A 21,185-nucleotide genomic window follows, 5' to 3' on the forward strand; every position below is an offset into this window, starting at 1 on the left:
AACTCTTTCAGTTACACCCAGGACCTAAGACTTTGCAGCGTCAAAGACTTTCTAAGACTAAATACTCCCAGCTGTACGTGCCAAACCAACCAAAATCTATCTGTTGCTTGGATTCACAACGGTTCCGAAAGGCATCACAATGTTTTCAGCTAAATAAATTTAATAAATCAAAATGTCCTCAGAAACTTCTCAAACCACTTCTGCAACAACACCCACTTCCCTACTGTCCATCCATAAGCCCAGCATACTCAAATTTTACCTACAAACCTACCCAACTCCTGATAAGGTGCCTGCTGTACTTGAATTTGTCAGACTTGACTCAATAATTGATCTGCACATTTATGAAGGCAAGCATATTTCTGTAGTTTGTTTCTATCAAAAAGCATGCACATGTGAGAAGACTGCACACAGCGAATTTGCTGGTGGTAAACATTTCCCTTTACTGCAGTGCTAGAGTTGTTACAACCTTCAGTCCAACAGTAGAGCTTATTATTCACACAACTACCAGCAGGGGGCACCACTGTCACTGACAAGCACAGCAGAATAAAAGAAAAAGAAGAAGAAAAAGGAGTTTGAAAGATAAAAAATGTGCTGTTTTTAATGCTTTGTTATCACATTAGTTTATAAAACACACATTTAGATCTTCTTACACATACAATGTGAAGAATTTGTGTGAGCACATGTAGTATGAACTGCAGAAAGGGACTGTCACCACTGCAAGATGTATTCAGAGCCGATGAATGTACTTCAAATATTAAAATACCTCAGTGATTTCAAATAGCCTCAATGATATAAAACATGAGTTAAAAGAAACACCATCACACTCATTGTTTTGTTCAACCAATAGGGTAAACCTCAAAAATGCTTGCAATAAATGAGACATATCACAACAATTCAAAGACAGCAAATTCTCACATTTGAGAAGCTGTCATCATCAGATTTTTTTTCTTACATGACAAATCATTTTTGTGAGTTGACTAGTAAATCAGTGTATCAACTCATTTTTCCAGTTCCATTGTTAGTATAGCTTGTTTCATGCAATTACAATGTAGCATAAAGTGATTTAGTGAGCTTTTAAAAATTATATCTGTTGAGTATTTTATTTTATCAAGATGCATAATATTACATAGGCAAGTTTAATGTTTTAATTTACAATATATAAAGTAAATGGAGGCTTAAACCTGTCAAAAAAATATTGAGAAGCAGGAATATAAAGTGGCACAAAAATGAAACACTTAATCACTTGAACATGACTATCCTGTTCAACACAACACCACTGATTATATATAAAAGCTGATTTCAAATTGAACTGAGCTTGGCTGAAGTCAAAACTGCCAAAAATTTGTGTGCAGCTGGGATGCGAGTGGCCTGAAGCAGACACAAGTTTGTTCTCTAGAGCTAAACACATTTAAGAAGAGTTTCTATGAAGAAGTTAGATGTAAAAAGCTCATCTCAAAGGAACTGACCTGATAGGAACTGTCCTTGTAGAGTCGTGTACTAAAAACCAGACTTTCCATTACCCAGTTCTGTTGTTATTTCAAAGCAGCATAGAAAACGAGTCAGAACAAGGGGGCAGAAGCTGAGTGAAAGGGTACTTGTAAACATTTGAATGTAGTCAGTATTATACATAATGTGGTGAGCTTTATTGACCTTAAGGTCAGATTATTGTCCGTACCTCGTGCACAGTTTATCAGAGCCACTAGATCCACTGAGGTCCAGATGCTTTGGAGCCAGACATCCAGCTGCAGTCTGCCTCTCAGAGTGCTCACTCAAGGGTGAGAAAACATCAGTAAGTCTGAGAATTAAAAAAAAAAGAGGCATGTTATGAATATTCAAATGGACAGACTAAAAGCATAGTGTTATTTCAATGTGGATTAAGTGGATAGTGGTGAAAAAAAGAAAATTTTCTCTTTAGATCACAATTCCTGACTTTCAACTTCACTGTTGCAAAAACCCCATCATGGGTGAAATAATAGCACTCTGACATGTTCATCTACAATATAAAATTACTTCACTTCTGAAACAAGGAAGAGAAAGGGCTGGTGTTATGAGATGACCTCACCACACCCTCACAACAAAATCACTGGCATGGTGACAGTTGCCAACAAACATAAGCCAGCAACTCAGTTGTTAACTAGATTTACAACCTGTAATGAGCCGTTTAATTTAGAATAGTAAGAGTGGAGTTTGTGATTTTTTTGTTGGGACCTAATATTGTTTTGTGTTCTACCCTTAAGTGTAGTTCCTCCAGTATTTCAGTTTATGAGCAAGCTCATAAAAGTTCATCTAGAATTACCGGCTTTGACACCAGATGGAGAAGGAGTTGATCTGCAGAGACTGCAACATGCTGTTTCACTCCACCAGGCTACTCGAGAAACACAAAGTACTGCTGTGCATTGGGAGTGAGGCAGGGCACCTTCGGGTGCAAAGACACAGCTCTGAACCTCGCAGGAGGAACAAAGCTGGAGGTGTGGACCCGAAACAGACAAGAACCCCCGACCTGGTGCAGGTGAGTCAGTCACGTTATTAGTAAGTGACTAACCTGACAAAACAATTTAGAGAGTTAAATTACAAGTGAAGCCGGGTTAAATCAGACACCAATACTTCAAATTAAATTTGTGGGGGTTCTTTGTTTCCCAATTTATTTACATATGATAGAATTTATACAATGAAATGTATTTCACAAAACCTGTGGCGCAATACTATAAGAAACGGTACTAGAAACAGTACTGGAAACACATGAGAAACATACCAGAAACATACAAGAAACATAGGGCTGTGGCACCTAGCTGACAAACAGAACACACAGTCACCACACTGCCCTGTATAAACCTCTGTTCTAAACACATACTGCAGTAACAAAAAGCAGTTACAAATATCTCATCATTAACCACTACAAAAAATAGAATGAATATAATAATGCTTTCATATTTCATGGAACTAAGAACATAAAATGATACACTGGAAGCGTCATACCTAGCATAAGGACGATTAGCACCGGCGGCACACGTGCAGTGTTTTCATCCTCTAACCATCGGTACTCCTAAGCACAATACACGGACATAAAGTGGATTTATAATGCAAATATCAAACAATTTACCACCCTGTCACTATATTTCATAATTCAGTCTTTCATAGCACGGTATTATTTATATTTTCTTACTGTCCCGATCCGCGACCATTTCTGCTACCACAACTTCCGGTATCTTGCCCTTTGACCGCAAAACTACCGCGAATACAACAGTAACAATACGCCCCCTGCTGTCCAAAACGAAAATCAGCAGAAGAGCCACAAACAGGGATTTCAGTGGTTTTCAGTGTATTTAATTATGGAGGACTAAAAGTGCCAAAATTAAATAAATAAATACATCATTAAATAATTAATTAAATATGTCATTAATTAATTAAAATTGGAATTAAATATTTCATTAATTAATTAAAATTGGAATTAAATATGTCATTAATTAATTAAAATTGGAATTAAATACTTAAATGTGTTATTAAATAAATATATCATTAAATAATTAAATATGTCATTAATTAGTTAAAATTGGAATTAAATATGTCATTAATTAATTAAAATTGGAATTAAATACATAAATGTGTTATTAAATATGTCATTAATTTATTAAAATAACAATTATTTTAAGTAAAAAACATATTTCATTATTTCACGATTTAATTAATTATTTCATGGTCCTTGTGTTGCAGTGGATCATGAATTAATTTTATCTGTCAACCTCGCCCGTCAAAGTCGGTGGGCGGATCCTAACACCTGATTGGTTACCCTGCACATCAAGTCAAGGCAAATCGATTCCAGATAATGGATTGACGCAGAGCTTGTGAACACATTCCGATACACTGGGTGGCGCTATTCACCTCTACGTTGGTTTGGATACTCAATAAAACAAAACTTTATTAGCAACCGCTAAAGACTCGGTCCTCTTTCCCAAATGTTGATACATGCGGTGCAAGACAAATTTTCCTTTAGCATTTCCTTTAGCATCTACTCGGCGCGCCACGGCTCGTCTCGGTTTAGTTGTTTTTCCATTACATTGAGAACCACCTCATCGTGGGTGGAGTCGTCATAGCACGGCGGTCCGAAGTCCCTTACCGTCATTTCTGTGCGACACAAACGCAATGCAACAATGTACATGGAGGCGATAGTACACCTGCTGCTCGGTCTGTGGCTTTCTGTCAGATTCAGAGTAATAGAAGAGTCGGAGAAAGCTGAGAGCGACGAGTCGAAACACTGAGGAGACACACAGGAGAGTTTGGGAGGCGATAAAGCAGTATCAAGCGAAGACAAGAGGATATGAACGAGACGGACATATGAGGGTTAAGCTAATGCTAGTTCGCTAGCTATCGTGTATCAGTCCTGTGAACGACCCTGTAATGGCTGCAGTTTGTCGCTATTAGGTATTAAAATATGTATGCTGTGTATGTGTTTCAGATGCTCTCTGATGAGACTTCATGGGATTTACCTGAAGCAGCAGCACATGAGCCTGCAGTGGCACAAGGTGTAGAGGAGGAGGACAGAGATGTACAGGATGCACTGATGCACTACGTGTCATGCAAAGTTATTCTTCTTGTTATACTGCTGTTTTTCGGTCCCCGGACCGCTATTGTTTTCTTTAATGCAATCTGACAATAAACTTTTGTAGATGTGTCTATACTATTGTTTGTTTGTGAAGGTTAGCAAGATTAAATAAAAAATAAACGCCAAAACATTAAAACAGCTGTTTTAAGAAAATTCCAGTTTGATAAATCAGTATTGCTTTGGTGTAATTCAGTCACCAGAATTATGAACCATAAAGGAGTTTGTGTTTTAAAACATGTTAAATCCCATTAAACACAAATACCATTATTAGGGAATATAGAAATTGTTTGGTTCCAGACTGTTGACTCTTTTTCTACCAGTGTCTTAACAGACAAAATGAGAAGTTATGATGCAATCACATAAGGTCACAAAATAGGTTTATTAGTCAGCAGCAAAATCAAAACTATTTACAATGGTGCAAAGTACAAACTGTGGTGGGCCTCTCCTACAGTGGAGGTACCTAAAAGTAAAACTATATAAACAACTACAGGTGCTGGTCATATAATTAGAATATCATGAAAAAAGTTGTTCATTATTTTCAGTAATTCCATTCAAAAAGTGAAACTTGTATATTATACTCATTCATTACACAGACTGATATATTTCAAATGTTTTTTCTCTTAACTTTGATGATATCCTGAATACTAACAAAAAATCTCAAATTTGGTATCTCCTGAAAATTAGAATATTGTAGAAAGGTTCAATATTGAAGGACACCTCTAATCAGCTAATTAACTCAAAACACCTGCAAAGGCCTTGTATATGGTCTCTCAGCCTAGTTCTGTAGGCTACACAATCTGGGGAAGACTGCTGACCTGACAGTTGTCCAAAAGACAAGCTTTTCTCATATATTCTAATTATATGACCAGCACTTGTAAATCTCAAGTCTATGGGAGGTGGACTCGCTCACACTCGCCGGCTGCCCACTGCCTACCCAGCTACCCCAGCACACCCAGGAATGACTGGTTGAAGGCAGTATTCTGGGCCATCTCCTCCCGCTGCAAGGCCGCTTCATTCTCTCTTGCCTCGCTGAGGAGCAACCAGATGTTCTCATCATGCTGGGCATGACTCCACTCCTCCTCAGCCTGCATCTCCACAAGTACGCTAGGAAGGTCCAGTTTTCTGTGGCCCTCTTTCCTCTTGCCTAGACCAAAGACAGAAAAGTGATCAGAGTCAGCTTTAATGGCCAAGTAAGTACACAATATACACGGAATTTGGTTTCGGCTGTTGGTGTCATCCTAGGAATATGGAAGAGAATAATAAAAAATACAGGGAGGAAAAAGAAATAGTAAAATAGAACACAATATAAACAGAAATGTACAGCTAGACTGGAATGTATGAACACATTAGCAAAATGGTAATTGCTATAAACACAGTAGTGGTGATTTTTGTGTACAGGGCTCTGTAGTCCAAATGTCCAGGGTGAGTGGGGTCTCTGATGATGTTTTCTGCAGTCCGTACTATGGGCTGTAGTCTGTTTCTGTCCTGCTGTGTGGTTGATCCAGAGGTGCACAGGACAGATCGGATGACTGCAGTGTAGAACTGGATCAACAGCTCATGTGGCAGGCCATGTCTCCTCAGCTGTTGTAGGAAATACATCCTCTGCTGAGCCTTTTTCAGGAGGTCCTGAGAGATTGTAGTCCCCAGGAGCTGGAAGGACTCCACAGCTATGATGTGATGTGTTTAGCCACCCGTCCATCCATTTTCAATCATGATCATGTCTTTGATACTTTAATAAACTTCTGGCACTCTTCGCTTTAACCAAAGCACAAGCAGTAACTCCTCCACCACAAACAAAAACGACGTGGTGTGAACTTCATTTCATCCTGTGCACATTTTGGAGTTGCTAAGGAAGAGCTGTGTTTTCTCATTTTTTATGTATATTTTCATTTTTCAGTTTCACAGCTACCTAGTGACTATAAGAAGAATGGTTGCAATACTACACTGCACCAGAACGTAAATTAATTAGAGTGACTTACTTGTTAAGTCAATGGAAAATAAATGCAGCTGCATGTGTTTCTGTTTATGTGTCACTGGCAGCTACATGTCAGCTTTCATCAGGCGTTCCTGAGCTGGCTGCTGCACAGTTTGCATTTACACCTGCCTGAATTCTTGGTAGTTGGTCTCACTGTCTGATCATGCTTTCAGGCATTTACACCTGTAGTAATAATAATAATGCGAAAATCAACCATGGCTCTCTGTTTACCGTGTCTTACCGGTGATAAGACGGTGCTGTTGACAGGGTCGGTGTCGAAGCTGGTGCTGGAGAGGAGCTGCTGCTGGTGGTGGAGAGGAGACAGGGCAGCCGGGGGCTCCGCGACGGAGGTGGAGTAGGCTTCGCATGTGGAAAGGGATTCTTGAACAGAAATAAACACTCACTCTAAGTACAAGAAAAACACGGCATGCTGACTGAAGTATTAGCTTCTGAGAGCTAAACGTTAGAAACAGCAGCACGAAATACAAGCAGAGCACGGAGTTAGCGCCGATGGCTAACTAGCTATCTTATTGTCTGCTCCAGGAGACAACGACGTTACTTTCTAAAAATACTTGTTTGCTTAAAAGAAGCTTGCCACCAATGGAATAAATGATGTATAAGTTTCTTGAAGTCACAAAACACTCACCGTTCTCGAACGTCTCCAACAATGCAGCGGCTGAGTCTCCCTCCTGTTGCTCGCCGGTGCGGTGCCAGTAAATAGCTTCCATGAAACCTCTTCCAACACCTCCTGGTTGACCCACGCCGGCCGTTGTGGTCCTGGGTGGACCGATAGTCACTTTTGAGCTTTTTCAGCTTCTCCCTACACTGCTTCTGTCCTCTTTATATACAGTCTACTGTATATGTGAGCGGCCATCCGCTCAGAGACCTCCTGATAAACTTTCTCCGTCCAGCTCTCTCTGTATTCTTTGGTCCACCACCAAAGACAAAGTCTCGACCTCTTCATTCACCCACGGTACAGGTCTGGCTGTCACATTAAAATTATGAAGAACAGAGAGTTTCGTGAAGAGCAATGCACACCGTCGCTGTTTACAGTCATTTTTTAATGCAGGATTTTGTTTTCGTGCTGAAGTTGCTCTGTGTCGTCACTCCCTGTCCAATCAGTGGCCTGCACTATGTAAACGCCACATTATCGGCTCATCTCAGCTCGCTGGGAACCTCAGCCGAGAAGGTGCTGAAAATTAGTCCGTATGGAAACGCTCGCTAACAAAGATGAGACGAGCCGTACCGTGCCGAGTAGATGCTTGTGGAATCGCGGCTAAACAAAGACGAGCGGAGCCGTGCCGCGCCGAGTAGGTCCTAAAGGAAAAGCGCTCGACACTCCGAGCATCGCTGCAATTTGACAGGCTGGTAATCCACAAAGAACGTGATGTTCCAGAACTTCCCTCGGTATGCCAAACGCCCTGGTCCCTGTGTGTGCTCCTGTTGCACCCTGGTACCAGAAAACCGGCGGAGTACTTCCTCTAAATTTGCAGTCACTCTACGGTCAACATCTTGGTCGGAAAGTGCGGAAATAACTTCAACAACTTCAATAAATTCCTCTGCTTTACACGCTACATGCTCGCGGTCAGCAGGTCCTGCTTCCACATACTCTGCAAGGTCTAAAAGATCTCTCACCAACTCTCTAGAAAGTTCACAGCGACTCTCCCTCTACACAGCCACCATGTTTAGAAAGACTTCTACTTCCGGTTTCAAGGCAGACAAAAGCAGTGGATTAGACTAGATTCACGTTAGTCCCGCCCACGGACTTTGACGGGCGAGGTTGACAGATAAAATTAATTCATGATCCACTGCAACACAAGGACCATGAAATAATTAATTAAATCATGAAATAATGAAATATGTTTTTTACTTAAAATAATTGTTATTTTAATAAATTAATGACATATTTAATAACACATTTATGTATTTAATTCCAATTTTAATTAATTAATGACATATTTAATTCCAATTTTAACTAATTAATGACATATTTAATTATTTAATGATATATTTATTTAATAACACATTTAAGTATTTAATTCCAATTTTAATTAATTAATGACATATTTAATTCCAATTTTAATTAATTAATGAAATATTTAATTCCAATTTTAATTAATTAATGACATATTTAATTAATTATTTAATGATGTATTTATTTATTTAATTTTGGCACTTTTAGTCCTCCATATTTAATTGCCTGTTTACCACCGGCTTACACAAGTATATAGGTCAATATATAATTGTGGGACTTTTTGTAACATAGTTGACAGGTATCAAAATTGACATTTTTGCTGTTTTCTGGCCTAAAATCAACCAAACACCACATGGCATTTTTAGAGAAAGATTCTTCTAAAACATTATATATACAATTGAGTAAAATTGAAATTGAAAGTTATTTATAAAGATATTGTAGTAAACCTGTTGAAATGCGATAAATCCACACTTGACTCACTCACTACTTTAAATTAAATAACTTTAGCCTTGGAGTCTGGCCAGTCTTTTCTTCAGGAGGAAATGACATCCTGTGGAGCAGGTCATGTGATCTGGAATTAATACACTTCCTTGAGAGGTGTTTTTGTAATGGGTAACTTAGTTGAAAGTGATTTCTCGGATGCAGATACAATTTATTATTTTCCATATAAAATTTGATACATTGCCAAAAAATAAACATCTGTCATGATTATCTCAACTTAATAAAGACAACACAATCAAAACAATTTTTAAATAAGTTCATTTTATTATTGTTTAGCTAATTAGAAGGTGGTTATTAAATTCGGATAGTTATTTAGTTGACATTTTAGTGATATAAAGTCTTTTTTTAATTAATAAGTAATTGTTTCCATAATAAATAATTATGGAATTTGTAAAGACATTATCATAATGAACATTAAAAAAAAATAACCTTTTTTACTTTTAATAAAAATGTATGCAAGATATATCCCATGGACTTCAAAAGTCCTTCAATTATATAGAAGTGATACTGGATGTGGTGATGCTTTAAAGTTTGCGAACTCCTCAGAATTGTGTGCATTTCTGCAAATGTAAATGTGACCTAAAACATCATCACATTTTCACGCAAGTCCTTAAAGTAGATGAAAAGGACCAAATCAAATGACTGAGACAAACATATTACAGCTGGTTATTTATTTATTGAGGTTAGTGGTACTAGATCACATATCTGTGAGTGGCAAAAGTATGTGAACTTGTACAATTAGCAGCTAACTTGTAGTTTTCCATCAAAATGATGACAATAAGGCGTGAGAGTGCATCTTGTTCTATTGAAAGAACAGGAATTTATCAAAGCCTGATATCACAACACATGTATGTGGAAGTGGATCATAGCACAGAGAAATGAGATTTCTAACCTCAGAAAAGAGTTGATGTTGTCAAAAGGGTTACAAAACCACCTCTAAAGAGTTTGCCCTCACAATCTGCAAGCAGACAGACTGACAGACATGACTGTTACCCTCCACAGGAGTGATGGACCAACAAAGACCACTCCACTAGCAAGGTGTGTATTAGGCTGCACAGTTAAAAGGAACTCAGAGAAACTTAAAAGCAACTAAAGGTCTCTCTAATGGCACTCAGGACAACACTGAGCAATGGTGTGCATGGTACGATTGCAAAGAGAAAGCCACTGCTCACCAAAGAGAACACCACTACATGTCTGCAGCTTGTGAAAGATTACATTAATAAGCCGGAAGGCTACTGGAAAATGTTTGACAGAAAAGAATAAAGTAAATGAGAAGTGTTATGTGTAGAGAAAAGAAAACTCTGCATTCTGGTCAAAGAACCTCAAGCCATTTGTGAAACATGGTGGTGGTAGCATCATAGTTTGAAACCGTTATGATGCATTAGACCAGGACGGTTCGTAATCATTGATCCGACATTAAATTCTTATGAATTCAAGACAAATTCTAAAGGAAAATGGCAGACATCTGTTTGTAACCTGAATCTCTGCAGAAAGTGGATCATTCATTGTAACATTTATGTTATGTTGGCAAAGCTCACATCCATCATGGACAATCCCTCTCACCCACTGCATGACACTGTGGGGTCTTTAAGCAGCTCCTTCAGCAGCAGACTGAGACATCCACCCTGCAAGAAGGAGCGCTATCACAGGTCCTTCATTCCATCTGCTATAAGACTTTACAACATCAGCATCAGTGGCTGATGCTAGCATGTACTGCACTCATATCATATCACCCCAAACCATAAAATTTGCAAAGCAATTCTTGCACTGCTACATCCTTGCACTTTTTAAACTTATTTTTTCAAGCCACTTTATATTGTATTGTTTTCAGTGTGTCAATACTGTACTATTTCATTCTCATTTCTCATCCCTGTACATCCATCCATCCATCCATCATCTATACACCGCTTAATCCTCACTAGGGTCGCGGGGGGGGCTGGAGCCTATCCCAGCTGACTCGGGCGAAGGCAGGGGACACCCTAGACAGGTCACCAGTCTGTCGTAGGGCCACATACAAAGACAAACAAGCACTCTCACATTCACACCTACGGGCAATTTAGAGTAATCAATTAACCTCAGCATATTTTTGGACTGTGGGAGGAAGCCGGAGTACCCGGAGAAAACCCACGCATGCACAGGGAGAACATGCAAACTCCATGCAGAAAGATCCCGGGAAAGTCGGGACGCGAACCAGGGACCTTCTTGCTGCAAGGCGAAAGTGCTAACCACTACGCCACTGTGCAGCCCGTATCCCTGTACATATTGTAAATATTATTACTACTATTTTATTATTATTGTATTACTATTACTATGTGTATTGCTACATAAGCTGCTGTAACAATGTGAATTTCCCCTGGCATGGGGAGAAATAAAGGACTATCCTATCCTATCAACGTTCATTCTACCAGAGAATGGTTAAAGAAGAATATAATTAATGTTTTGGAATGATCAATTCAAAATTCTGACTTGAATCCAATAGGAATGCTGTGGATCTACAGAACCAGCCAACATCCCAGAGTTGTTCTGCACAGATGGGCTAAAATTCCTCCACTCTAAAGTGCACAAATGATCAACAGGAAATGTTTAGTTGTAGTACAGTGGGATCACAGCAGATACTGAAAGCAGTGATTCATTTACTTTTGCCTGTCACAGACATGTAATATTGCATGATTTGGTTTATCTATTTTTAAGATTTGTATGAAAATCTGATAATATCTTAAATTTATGCAAAAGGAAAATCCAAAGGGTCTGAAAAACAGACTTAAAAGACTTGAAAGTAAGAAGATGTGAACATATAAATAAGAGAATTGTTCTCATGGGGGACACGTTGCTTAAAAAAGAAATAATGTTTGTGCACTAGAGTGCCTCTGTAGAGAATATCATTCACATTTTCCTTATGTATATAAAAAATTCATACCTGTTCTTTTATAATTAAACACAAAAACCTCTTAAATTTTGTATTTCATAAATTCCCAGGTCTAAATGTAATGTGTTCCTCTAAAACTCTAGCATTAATTATGGTTTTAAAAAATGATCAAAGATATGAGTCAACACATCTCTAGCATTACTAAAAAAGCCAAACAGTATAAACTCCAAAAAGATGGGATCTTAAGCAGGGCTGGTGTTGGATTGCATTCAGTCATGTGGGTGTATCTGATAACAGCACTGACAGCTGAATATTTATCTAGTGTGTTACTAGCTAAGATAAGGATGACAGGAGTGAGTTCTGTCTGAAGCTAGATCTCTATACCACTCTATAATGTCAAATAAAACTGATTTCATGCGTTACTGACAGAAGCAGATGCTTTTGGAGACACTGAATGTGTATCTTTGTGTGTGTGTGTGTGTGTGTGTGTGTGTGTGTGTGTGTGTGTGTGTGTGTGTGTGTGTGTGTGTGTGTGTGTGTGTGTGTGTGTGTGTGTGTGTGTGTGTGTGTGTGTGTGTGTGTGTGTGTGTGTGTGTGTGTGTGTGTGTGTGTGTGTGTGTGTGTGTGTGTGTGTGTGTAGCTGAGAGGTCAGCAGAGGAACAAGAGTAGGTGGAGAAATGTTGATGCAGAACCAAAGTCACCAAGAGTAGAAGACAAACCAGGGACGTGCCAGAGAGACAGTGCTGCTCTGCACAACCTCACTGAAGAGGTAAAACTGAGCCATAAACCAGCCTTCATCCATCCTGCTAGAACCACAGCCGTCAACTTCAAAACAAGATTCAAAAGATAATTCACAAGAACCCACCAGGGAAAAGGGCATTGGAGTAACATTTTGTGTGTATAAATGCATTTTTATTGTGTCGTTTCGCCGAGCACTGCAGGCATTTTATGGTCTTTGATTAAATATTCATGTTTGAATATCATTATGTCAGTGAAGACACATTGAAAGAGCAGCTTAAAAGGGAGTCCACAGATACACAAGTGTGAATAAGTAACATCAGTGTTAATGTGTAAATATTGAAATATAATACTACACAATTTCTCTCCTCTGACTTGTAGTTTCACAAGTTGAGGATGTCAATTGAAGAAAATCTGCCAAAGTGGTCAAAAAGGACCAATGATTCCGAAGTTGGCTCCACAGTATGTTTTCTCCGTCAGTCTCTTTTTTCACTCATACTTTACATCTTTTTTCTTTTTCCTCTTGATGTACTATTCATACATTCATTTTAATGACGGTGACAAAAGGAATTCAAGAGTTTGCTCCAAGTGTGAGATGTTAAAGAACTAATTCTGTACATAAATCCATGTGTTTATAAATGTGTGCTTTAGGTGAGTGGGAGTCAGCTGGGACACAGTGAGCGACTGAAAGAGATGAGAGAAATGGCATCGGTCCATGAACGCCACCTGGCCCTGATACATGCTCAAAACCAGCAGCTGGAGCAGCAGAGAGATGGTGAGGAGCAAATGCTACAAGCAGCATGAGACCTTGTGGGCTGAATAGCTCCTTCAACCTATGTCTGAAAGCCTATGCTTAAAAAGCTACAGTTATTGATTGAAGCTGCTTGAAGACTTGTGTGTTTGGGTACTACTTATGTTTTGGGAGCGTACGTTAATCAGCCACATCATTAAGACCACCTGCCTATGATTATGTAGGTTCTCCTCATGCCCATCTGGACATGGACACAGGACCTCTGGGGTGTCCTGTGGTGTCTGACATTGGGATGTCTGATCTTCCTTAGATCAGGCTTGTTTCACTGCATTCCGAGGACGCTAAATCACACTGAACTCTTTGTAGTGTTTCTCAAGCAGCTCATGAGCAGGTTTCACGGTGTAGTACGTATGTCCTGCTGGGGGAGGTCGCTCCCATTGGGAAGTGCAGTTGCTATGCAGGGGAGCTTGATCTGTAACTATGTTTAAGTGGGAGCTAAATGTCAAAACAGCATCCACATGAATTCTGGGACCTAAGGTTTCCCACCAGAATATTGCATTAATTATATATATATATATATATATATATATATATATATATATATATTTATATAACATAGTCACAATGTGAAGACCTGCTTTTTGGTGCCACAAAAATGTCCTATTGTGAATCAATAAAATTTAGATACATATTGGTTTAAGATTAGAGTGTTAGGTTTTGGTTAGTCTTATACAAGCAGTCCAAGTAGCTAAGTTTAAGGTTTGGGGCATGTCACCAGGAAATAGATGTAGATGAACGTATTATTTTCTGAAGTGATGGAAACATGACTGTATATATTTCAGAGTTGGCTCATCAGGTTAGCATCCTGGCTGAGCAGAGCAACACAACTCACATGGAGAGTGTGCTGATGGAGCTCAGAGAGCAGGAGGAGAGGAACGAGGAGACGCTGCAACAACTTACCGAACATCTTTGTGCGTTACAGTAAGTGTATATGTTTGTGTAAGCTTTACTGGAAACTAAGTCCTTTACTTATGGAGTAAAAATATTCAACAATGCTTTTTTACATACAAAGGTGCTATGTTTTTAAAAAATATCCCATTGCTAGCACTAAAATGAACTAAAAGCAGTTTTTGGATGAGCTTCACAATGGGTTCTCAGAAGATAATATTTTTATAAAGTAATAACATTAAAAAGATCTGCCTGTAGGCTCCTTTTGTGCTGCCAAAACAGCTCCGAACCATTGAGGTGGGTCTCTACAGCTCTCTGAAGGTGTCCTGTTTTATCAGGAATGAAAAAATTAGCAACAGGCCTTTTTGGTCCAATAAACTGTGGAGTGGGGCCTCTATGGATTGGACTTGAATTTCCAGCACATTCCCACAAACAATTGATCACATTAAGATTGGAGGTAATTGGGCGCATAGTCAACTCCTTGAACTTTTTGTCATGTTCCTTAAACCATTCCTGAACAGTTTTTACAGGGGCAGTTTGCAGAGCTTTCTATCTTCCCAAGTGTATCCTGGTCTTTCCCAACACACCCCTAATGACGAGCCATTTTGGATATACTGTGACTCCTTGTCATCACAGTTTAGTCCTTGTGAAAGTCACTCAGTTCTTTATGCTGCCCATGTTTTGTGCTTCCAACACAACTTCAACGGCCGAGTGTTGACTTTCTGCCAAATATACACAACCGTTCAAAAGCTTGGGGGTCACCCAGACAATTTCATGTTTTCCATGAAAACTCACACTTTCATTCATGTGCTAACATAACTGCACAAGGGTTTTCTAATCATCAATTAGCCTTTCAACACCATTAACTAACACAATGTAGCATTAGAACACAGGAGTGATGGTTGCTGGAAATGTTCCTCTGTACCCCTATGGAGATATTCCATTAAAAAATTGGCCATTTCCAGCTAGAATAGTCATTTACCACATTAACAATGTCTAGACTGTTGTTTTCTTCATTGAGAAAAAATCAGCTTTTCTTTCAAAAACAAGGACATTTCAAAGTGACCCCAAACTTTTGAATGATTGCGTGTGTCTGTGTGTGTATATATACACACACACACACACACACACACACACACACACACATACACACATATATATATATATATATATATACACATACACATATATACACATATATACACACATATATATACACACACACACACACACATATATATATATATAGACGGACAGACGGACGGACGGACGGACGGACGGACGGACGGACGGACGGACGGACGGACGGACGGACGGACGGACGGATAGATAGATAGATAGATAGATAGATAGATAGATAGATAGATAGATAGATAGATAGATAGATAGATAGATAGATAGATAGATAGATAGATAGATAGATAGATAGAAACATTGCCTTAAGACCCTACTTGAAAATAGAGTGATCATGCAGAGAGCAATTACTTAGACTCATCAGCAGGGTACCAGCTGAAAGTCCAGCACTGACTGTTCAGCTCAGATCAACCTTACTATCACAACAAGTACAGGTTTATTTAATGTGTTTTTGTAGGCTAATATATTATATATGCGCTGATACAGATGTGGTACTCAAACCAAAATTACTGCTTGTACAGTATTTTTTTTCACTAAGAGGAATGTTCAGTGAACTACATGTTCATTTTTTTTATCAGGACACTGGATGAGTCATAGCATCAGCTATTTCATTATGCCTGGGTAGTTCCTTATTGCGGTGCGTTTGTGGTACAAAGAATTGAATTTGTCTTTGCAGGGTGGATTCTGGCTGGAAAACTTTCGATAAATGCCACAATATAATCTAATTTTTAAGATCTACTGTGTTCTTGTTCTCATTTTCTTTCTAGTGTGCGAGAGGGCTGTGTACCTGCTGATCAGTCAGATCCGGACAAGAATAAAAAGATGCATCATGACAACTACAAGCTCCTTTTTTCTGTGGAAGGCCCTCTTTCTAGCCAGATAAAGTATGTACCTACACTATATCCCTCAAGAGTACTTCACTGTAAACCTATAAGGAGTGCATTTTTTATCATTTTTTCTTAATGTCACTATGAAATTAAGGTTGTTCACATGTGAATATGAGGTTAAATGAGGTATCTTTGTTTCAGAGCACTGCGACAGCTGTACATGCAGTCAGGTGGGTCTGATCCAGCCGTTGTGACAGAGCTGACAGACCTGCAGGCACAAGCCCAAAGCTTAGAGAAGGACCGACCAGCAGCAGCCTCCAAGGCCAGAAAAAAGAGTATGAGTCAGAGTGATGAACAGAAGTGATGACAAACAGAAAATATGCAGTGCTTGTCACTGTCTAACCCTCTGTCAACACAGCTGTGCTCAGTGAAGCTTTTATTAAGTTTACTCAGCTTGATACTTCCATTCTAAAAACCGATTTCCTCTCCATAGTCCATGGTTATTAGATTCTGGTCCAACATTTCTTTTCAGTGACAAGCTGTAACACCCAAAACATACTGAATTCAAAACACACAATGAATTAGAAAGTTGCGTCTGGGGCCAATAAAGATGATGACTCACAAACTTGTGGTTCCGGCTGCAGATCTGTGGCAAAAATATGAGCATATATTATCGTTAAGTCCTGAGACCCATCATCATCATTGTTGTCCTCGTGTCCAGATGTAAAGGCTTCACATCCAAGTTGGGAACTGCTGGTTTTGGAGCAGGAAAACCAAAGACTGGAAGAGGAGATCCTCAGGATCCAGCTGGCCAGAGAGAGACACAGTGCTTATGAAGGTTGGACAGTTTTTGCCACGACGCACACATCTCCTATTGTTCCTGTTTCTAACAAATCTATTTATGGAAACCTGAAGAAGTGCTAAACAGTTAACTCATTTAAAATTAGTTAGTACTGGTCAAATTTCACACATTTCCTTCGTGTTGAGCAAACGTCGCAATGGTTTGGAAATTGTTGTTATAAGACCTTGAGTTTGGAATGCGACTGTCGCCATCTTTGTTTTTTGAAACTATACTTAGCGAGTGTTGGGTAGATCGGACTAAAAACTCGAGGACAGCGTAGGATTGGCAATACAGTACCAACCTGTCAAACAGAAGGTAGCCCTGCCCTAAAACACACCCTACTTTATCATCTGTTTTCCTCTAAATGAGCCAGAATTCCCAAAATGAACTCCATGCTGCATTTTAAACAGTCTTGACACTAGCAACTGAGAACATAAACTCATTAGGAAAATGTTTACTGAAGCAACAGATCAGGGGGGGTCATTTTCTTACAGACTTCTATACAATCTGACTGTTTTTCACAACCTGAGGAATCTCCACCCTGCCAGCTGTTAGAAAGAATGCAGTTTTACTTTACAGTCTGGATGGCTGTGTCTTCTAGTCTTCTATATGCAGTCTATGGTGTTGACAGACATGCTAGCAACTCTGCTATAGTGAATCCTAAAATCTATATTGTAACATGCAGATATTTGGCAAATATAATGTTAACAATTTTCACCATCATGGTTTAGTGTGGTAGCAGCATGCTCACATTTGCTAGTTATGCAGTTCAAACGTCATTAGGTTTTCTAGTATGTTTTAATGAACAAACATATATCTTGACCAGAAAATTAAGCTGGATGAAATTATTGCCAAATTTCATTGCAATAAATCTAACAGTTGTCAAAAAATATTTCTGTCGAAGTCAACAACCACCAGCGTCAGGATATATCCACTGAGGGTAATGCCTGATGCCATGTTGTTATTACATTTACAGTGTACAGGTACATATGTAGATGGATGGAATGTGTGAAAGCCCCTGAACGTCCTTACAAAACACTGACTTAATCAAAAATATATACTGGTCAGTCATCTTTGTGTGTTCCCCAGCAGCAGTGAAGACGGAGCTTGAGCTGATTCAGAGGGAGAACCTCCACCAGATTTGTAGTGTACAGGCTGAGATAGAGAGAAGGAAAGAAGCTTACAGGCCCAGGAGACAACCTCCTCCAACTGCACTCCCACTCCAGCCTAAGAACCACATTCATGCACCTCTTTCACTGGTACATAATACTCACTTGTCAAAAATATTCACAAGACTCTCCAAAAGATCATGAGTCAAGTGAAGACTAATTTCTCATTTTAGACCATTTTAAGCTCCATTCAATTTAGTAAATGTATTTATTTATGTTCTTCGATTACTGAAACTTAAAATTATCACCAACATATGTCTGTAACACTGGTTGAGATAGAGTTCCTCTGTATCCCCCCAGCTCCAGACCAGATCCTTCTCATCTGCACTGGGAGGATGTGTTTTGGACTCCCCAGACTCTCTTGGTCCGGCCCCCTATGACCCTGTGTGAGTTTAACTCTCACAACATCCACAGATGCAATTTACCTTTAAATTAAAATATTTTTAGATGTAGTGAAAAACTAACTATATGTACAAAAGTATGTTGCCAGTAATTTGAAAATCCATTGTATTGTTGTTTGTAACTTTCAGATAAAACCAGTTCCTACTTTGGTCTCACTTGGATTTCAAATTAGCAAAAGCATCAACTTTATTCTACTGTTAACACACTTTTGGAATTATTTATGCACCAGTCGTATCAGCTTACCTTTCTGTTAACTAACATCCTCTGGTTTTGCAGCGCTGGCTTTGTTGTTTTCTATGACGTGGTGTTGGGAGTGGATGCCTCTCAGAAGGCCCTGCGTCTGGTCTCTGCTCTTTACTCAAAAGGTCAGGAAGTAGGACCATCAACTCTGCTTCCCGCTGTCCAGTGCCTTCCAGGAGTGCCTTGTCCTTACCCGCACAGTCTCACCCCTGGAAACAATGTCCTCCTGTCAGTCAAGCAGCATGCACCCAGGTAGGGGCACTACTTAGAGAGGAAGGACTGTTTTTATTATTATAATCAGCAGTGCAGTGACCTAAAAATCTCTCTGGCTGACAGTGTAATGTGCAGCATGATTTAAGTGGGATAGAAACACTGAAGTAAGGTTTATGTGCTTGAGAAGGGGGGCATTTTAAGAAAATCAGTCTGTATTTTCACAAATACACAAGGCATCTTGCAGTTAACATGTTACATCTACTCACCTAAAAGTTGCGTATATGCACTCTGAACCTCTCCTGCAGGATTCAGCCATCACCCTACCTCTCTCTGGTGGTGGAGCTGCAGGCAGCAAGAGATCTGGATGATAATAACCATGAAGTCTTCAAACTGGCATCTTACGGCTGGACACGACTCGAACTCTTTGATCAGTACAACCAGGTCTAAACGGGTGATATACAGTACAATTACATGATGCTAACTGTGAAATATGTAAATTAATTCTATACCAACTGAACTATTGTATGCTGTAATGGCTTGAGTAGTAAATGTAATCTGTAAAGCTATTGAGTTACCCCTGATTTACTGGATGATACAACTGTTTGTTAACCAAATCCTGCTGGTTGTAGTAGTAACTTTACCTGAATTGTATTCATTTATATATAAAACATTCAATCCTGTGCTTATAATAACGATTGAAACTACCTATTAATAAATATGTTGCTTGTATGTCATGACATTGTACTCTTCTACCAATTAACAGCTCCGTAGTGGCCACTGGAGGGTGCCAGTGCGCAGTCTGCCTATTAGACCCTCTGGAAGCATTGCCCAGCTCAACTCCATACCCCAGGTACAAATATCCCAAAAGACACTTCAAGCAAATGTCTGCTAACAACAATCATTACATTTTGCAGCCTTTTTGAAGGTAGAAGATAAAGCAAGCTTGTTAACTACACCCCTGACTGACTTTCTACAAACTTGAGGTGGGCACCACTGAGCTGTGTGTACGTTTGGTCAACGGCCGAGATGGAGATGTGCACACTCTGGTGAAGCTTGATCCTCACAACACCAGCCACTATAAATACCCACCCATGGTAGGTTAAAAAGGTGTTCCAAGCAAACTAGAAGTTTTTTTTCCTTAGAAATTGTAAACAAGAATCGACATACAATTCAGTACAGCACGTGTGTTAAGTAAATCAAGATTACATGTCACATGACACGGAGCAAATCAATGTAACTTTACCCTTGATTACAGCAGAAATGATCACATTCTCTCCATGGTTGAATGTGGTGCTCTTTGTGTACCTTGTGTCACAATGCAGATGTCCTGTCTTCCTGCCTCGGTCCACAGTGATGCTGCTCTGCCAGTTTCAGCTCCACAGCCCACTGGGGTGGATCAAGTCTCCTCGCTGCTGCCCTGCACTGACCCCAAACCCCAAACCCCCATCATCCACAAAGACACAGTGGAACGACAACATGTAGAAAACACTTCTGCAGCCAGGACGTAAATTCTTACAAAGATGAAGAAGGCATTTACTTTACTTTCAGCTGAAATACACAGCGGTCTACAGTAGAAGCCCAGTTATGCTCTGAGACGAGTTACAGTATATTAGCAGTATGTTGTTGGACAAAAGCACAGAAGTGGAACAACATCCAGCATTGACTTTTAGCAACATTGTTTGTTTTCTGCTTCAAAGTCTCTCAGGCCTGTAGGGATATATTAAAATTTGTCAACAGTCAAAAGCTCAGATTGTGACACCAAAAAAATTAAATAAAAAATAAATTGAAAAACATATTTAAGATGGAACCTGTGAGTCGGACAGTGCAGGCTTACACCGTTTTTGCTTTTTGTTCGGTTTACCATCTGTTAAGGTTGAAAATCCAATTATAAAGTAATAATAAAAAAAAACTAACTGTACTATATAAAATGAATACCTGCATAAGAATCCAACTTATTATACCTTCATCAAAAGGTCTTTGAATAAAATATCAACTACCAGTGCAT

At 39.2% G+C, this 21,185-nt stretch overlaps 1 protein-coding gene across 1 annotated transcript; it reads left to right on the forward strand.

Moving 5' to 3' along the window:
• Positions 1 to 2,122: 2,122 nt before the first annotated feature.
• ccdc17 (coiled-coil domain containing 17) lies at positions 2,123 to 21,179 on the forward strand. The gene is made up of 15 exons (XM_035957695.2): positions 2,123 to 2,509; positions 12,558 to 12,686; positions 13,037 to 13,117; positions 13,307 to 13,430; positions 14,249 to 14,387; positions 16,256 to 16,372; positions 16,517 to 16,650; positions 17,037 to 17,153; positions 18,249 to 18,415; positions 18,626 to 18,711; positions 19,004 to 19,219; positions 19,486 to 19,621; positions 19,944 to 20,030; positions 20,164 to 20,274; positions 20,503 to 21,179. Exons 1-15 carry the CDS (start codon positions 2,312 to 2,314, stop codon positions 20,686 to 20,688), a joined length of 2,028 nt encoding a protein of 675 aa, XP_035813588.1. The 5' UTR covers positions 2,123 to 2,311; the 3' UTR covers positions 20,689 to 21,179.
• Positions 21,180 to 21,185: the final 6 nt, after the last annotated feature.

Source organism: Amphiprion ocellaris, chromosome 2 (assembly GCF_022539595.1).
Source record: "Amphiprion ocellaris isolate individual 3 ecotype Okinawa chromosome 2, ASM2253959v1, whole genome shotgun sequence".
In the NCBI taxonomy this organism is placed as follows: domain Eukaryota; kingdom Metazoa; phylum Chordata; class Actinopteri; family Pomacentridae; genus Amphiprion; species Amphiprion ocellaris.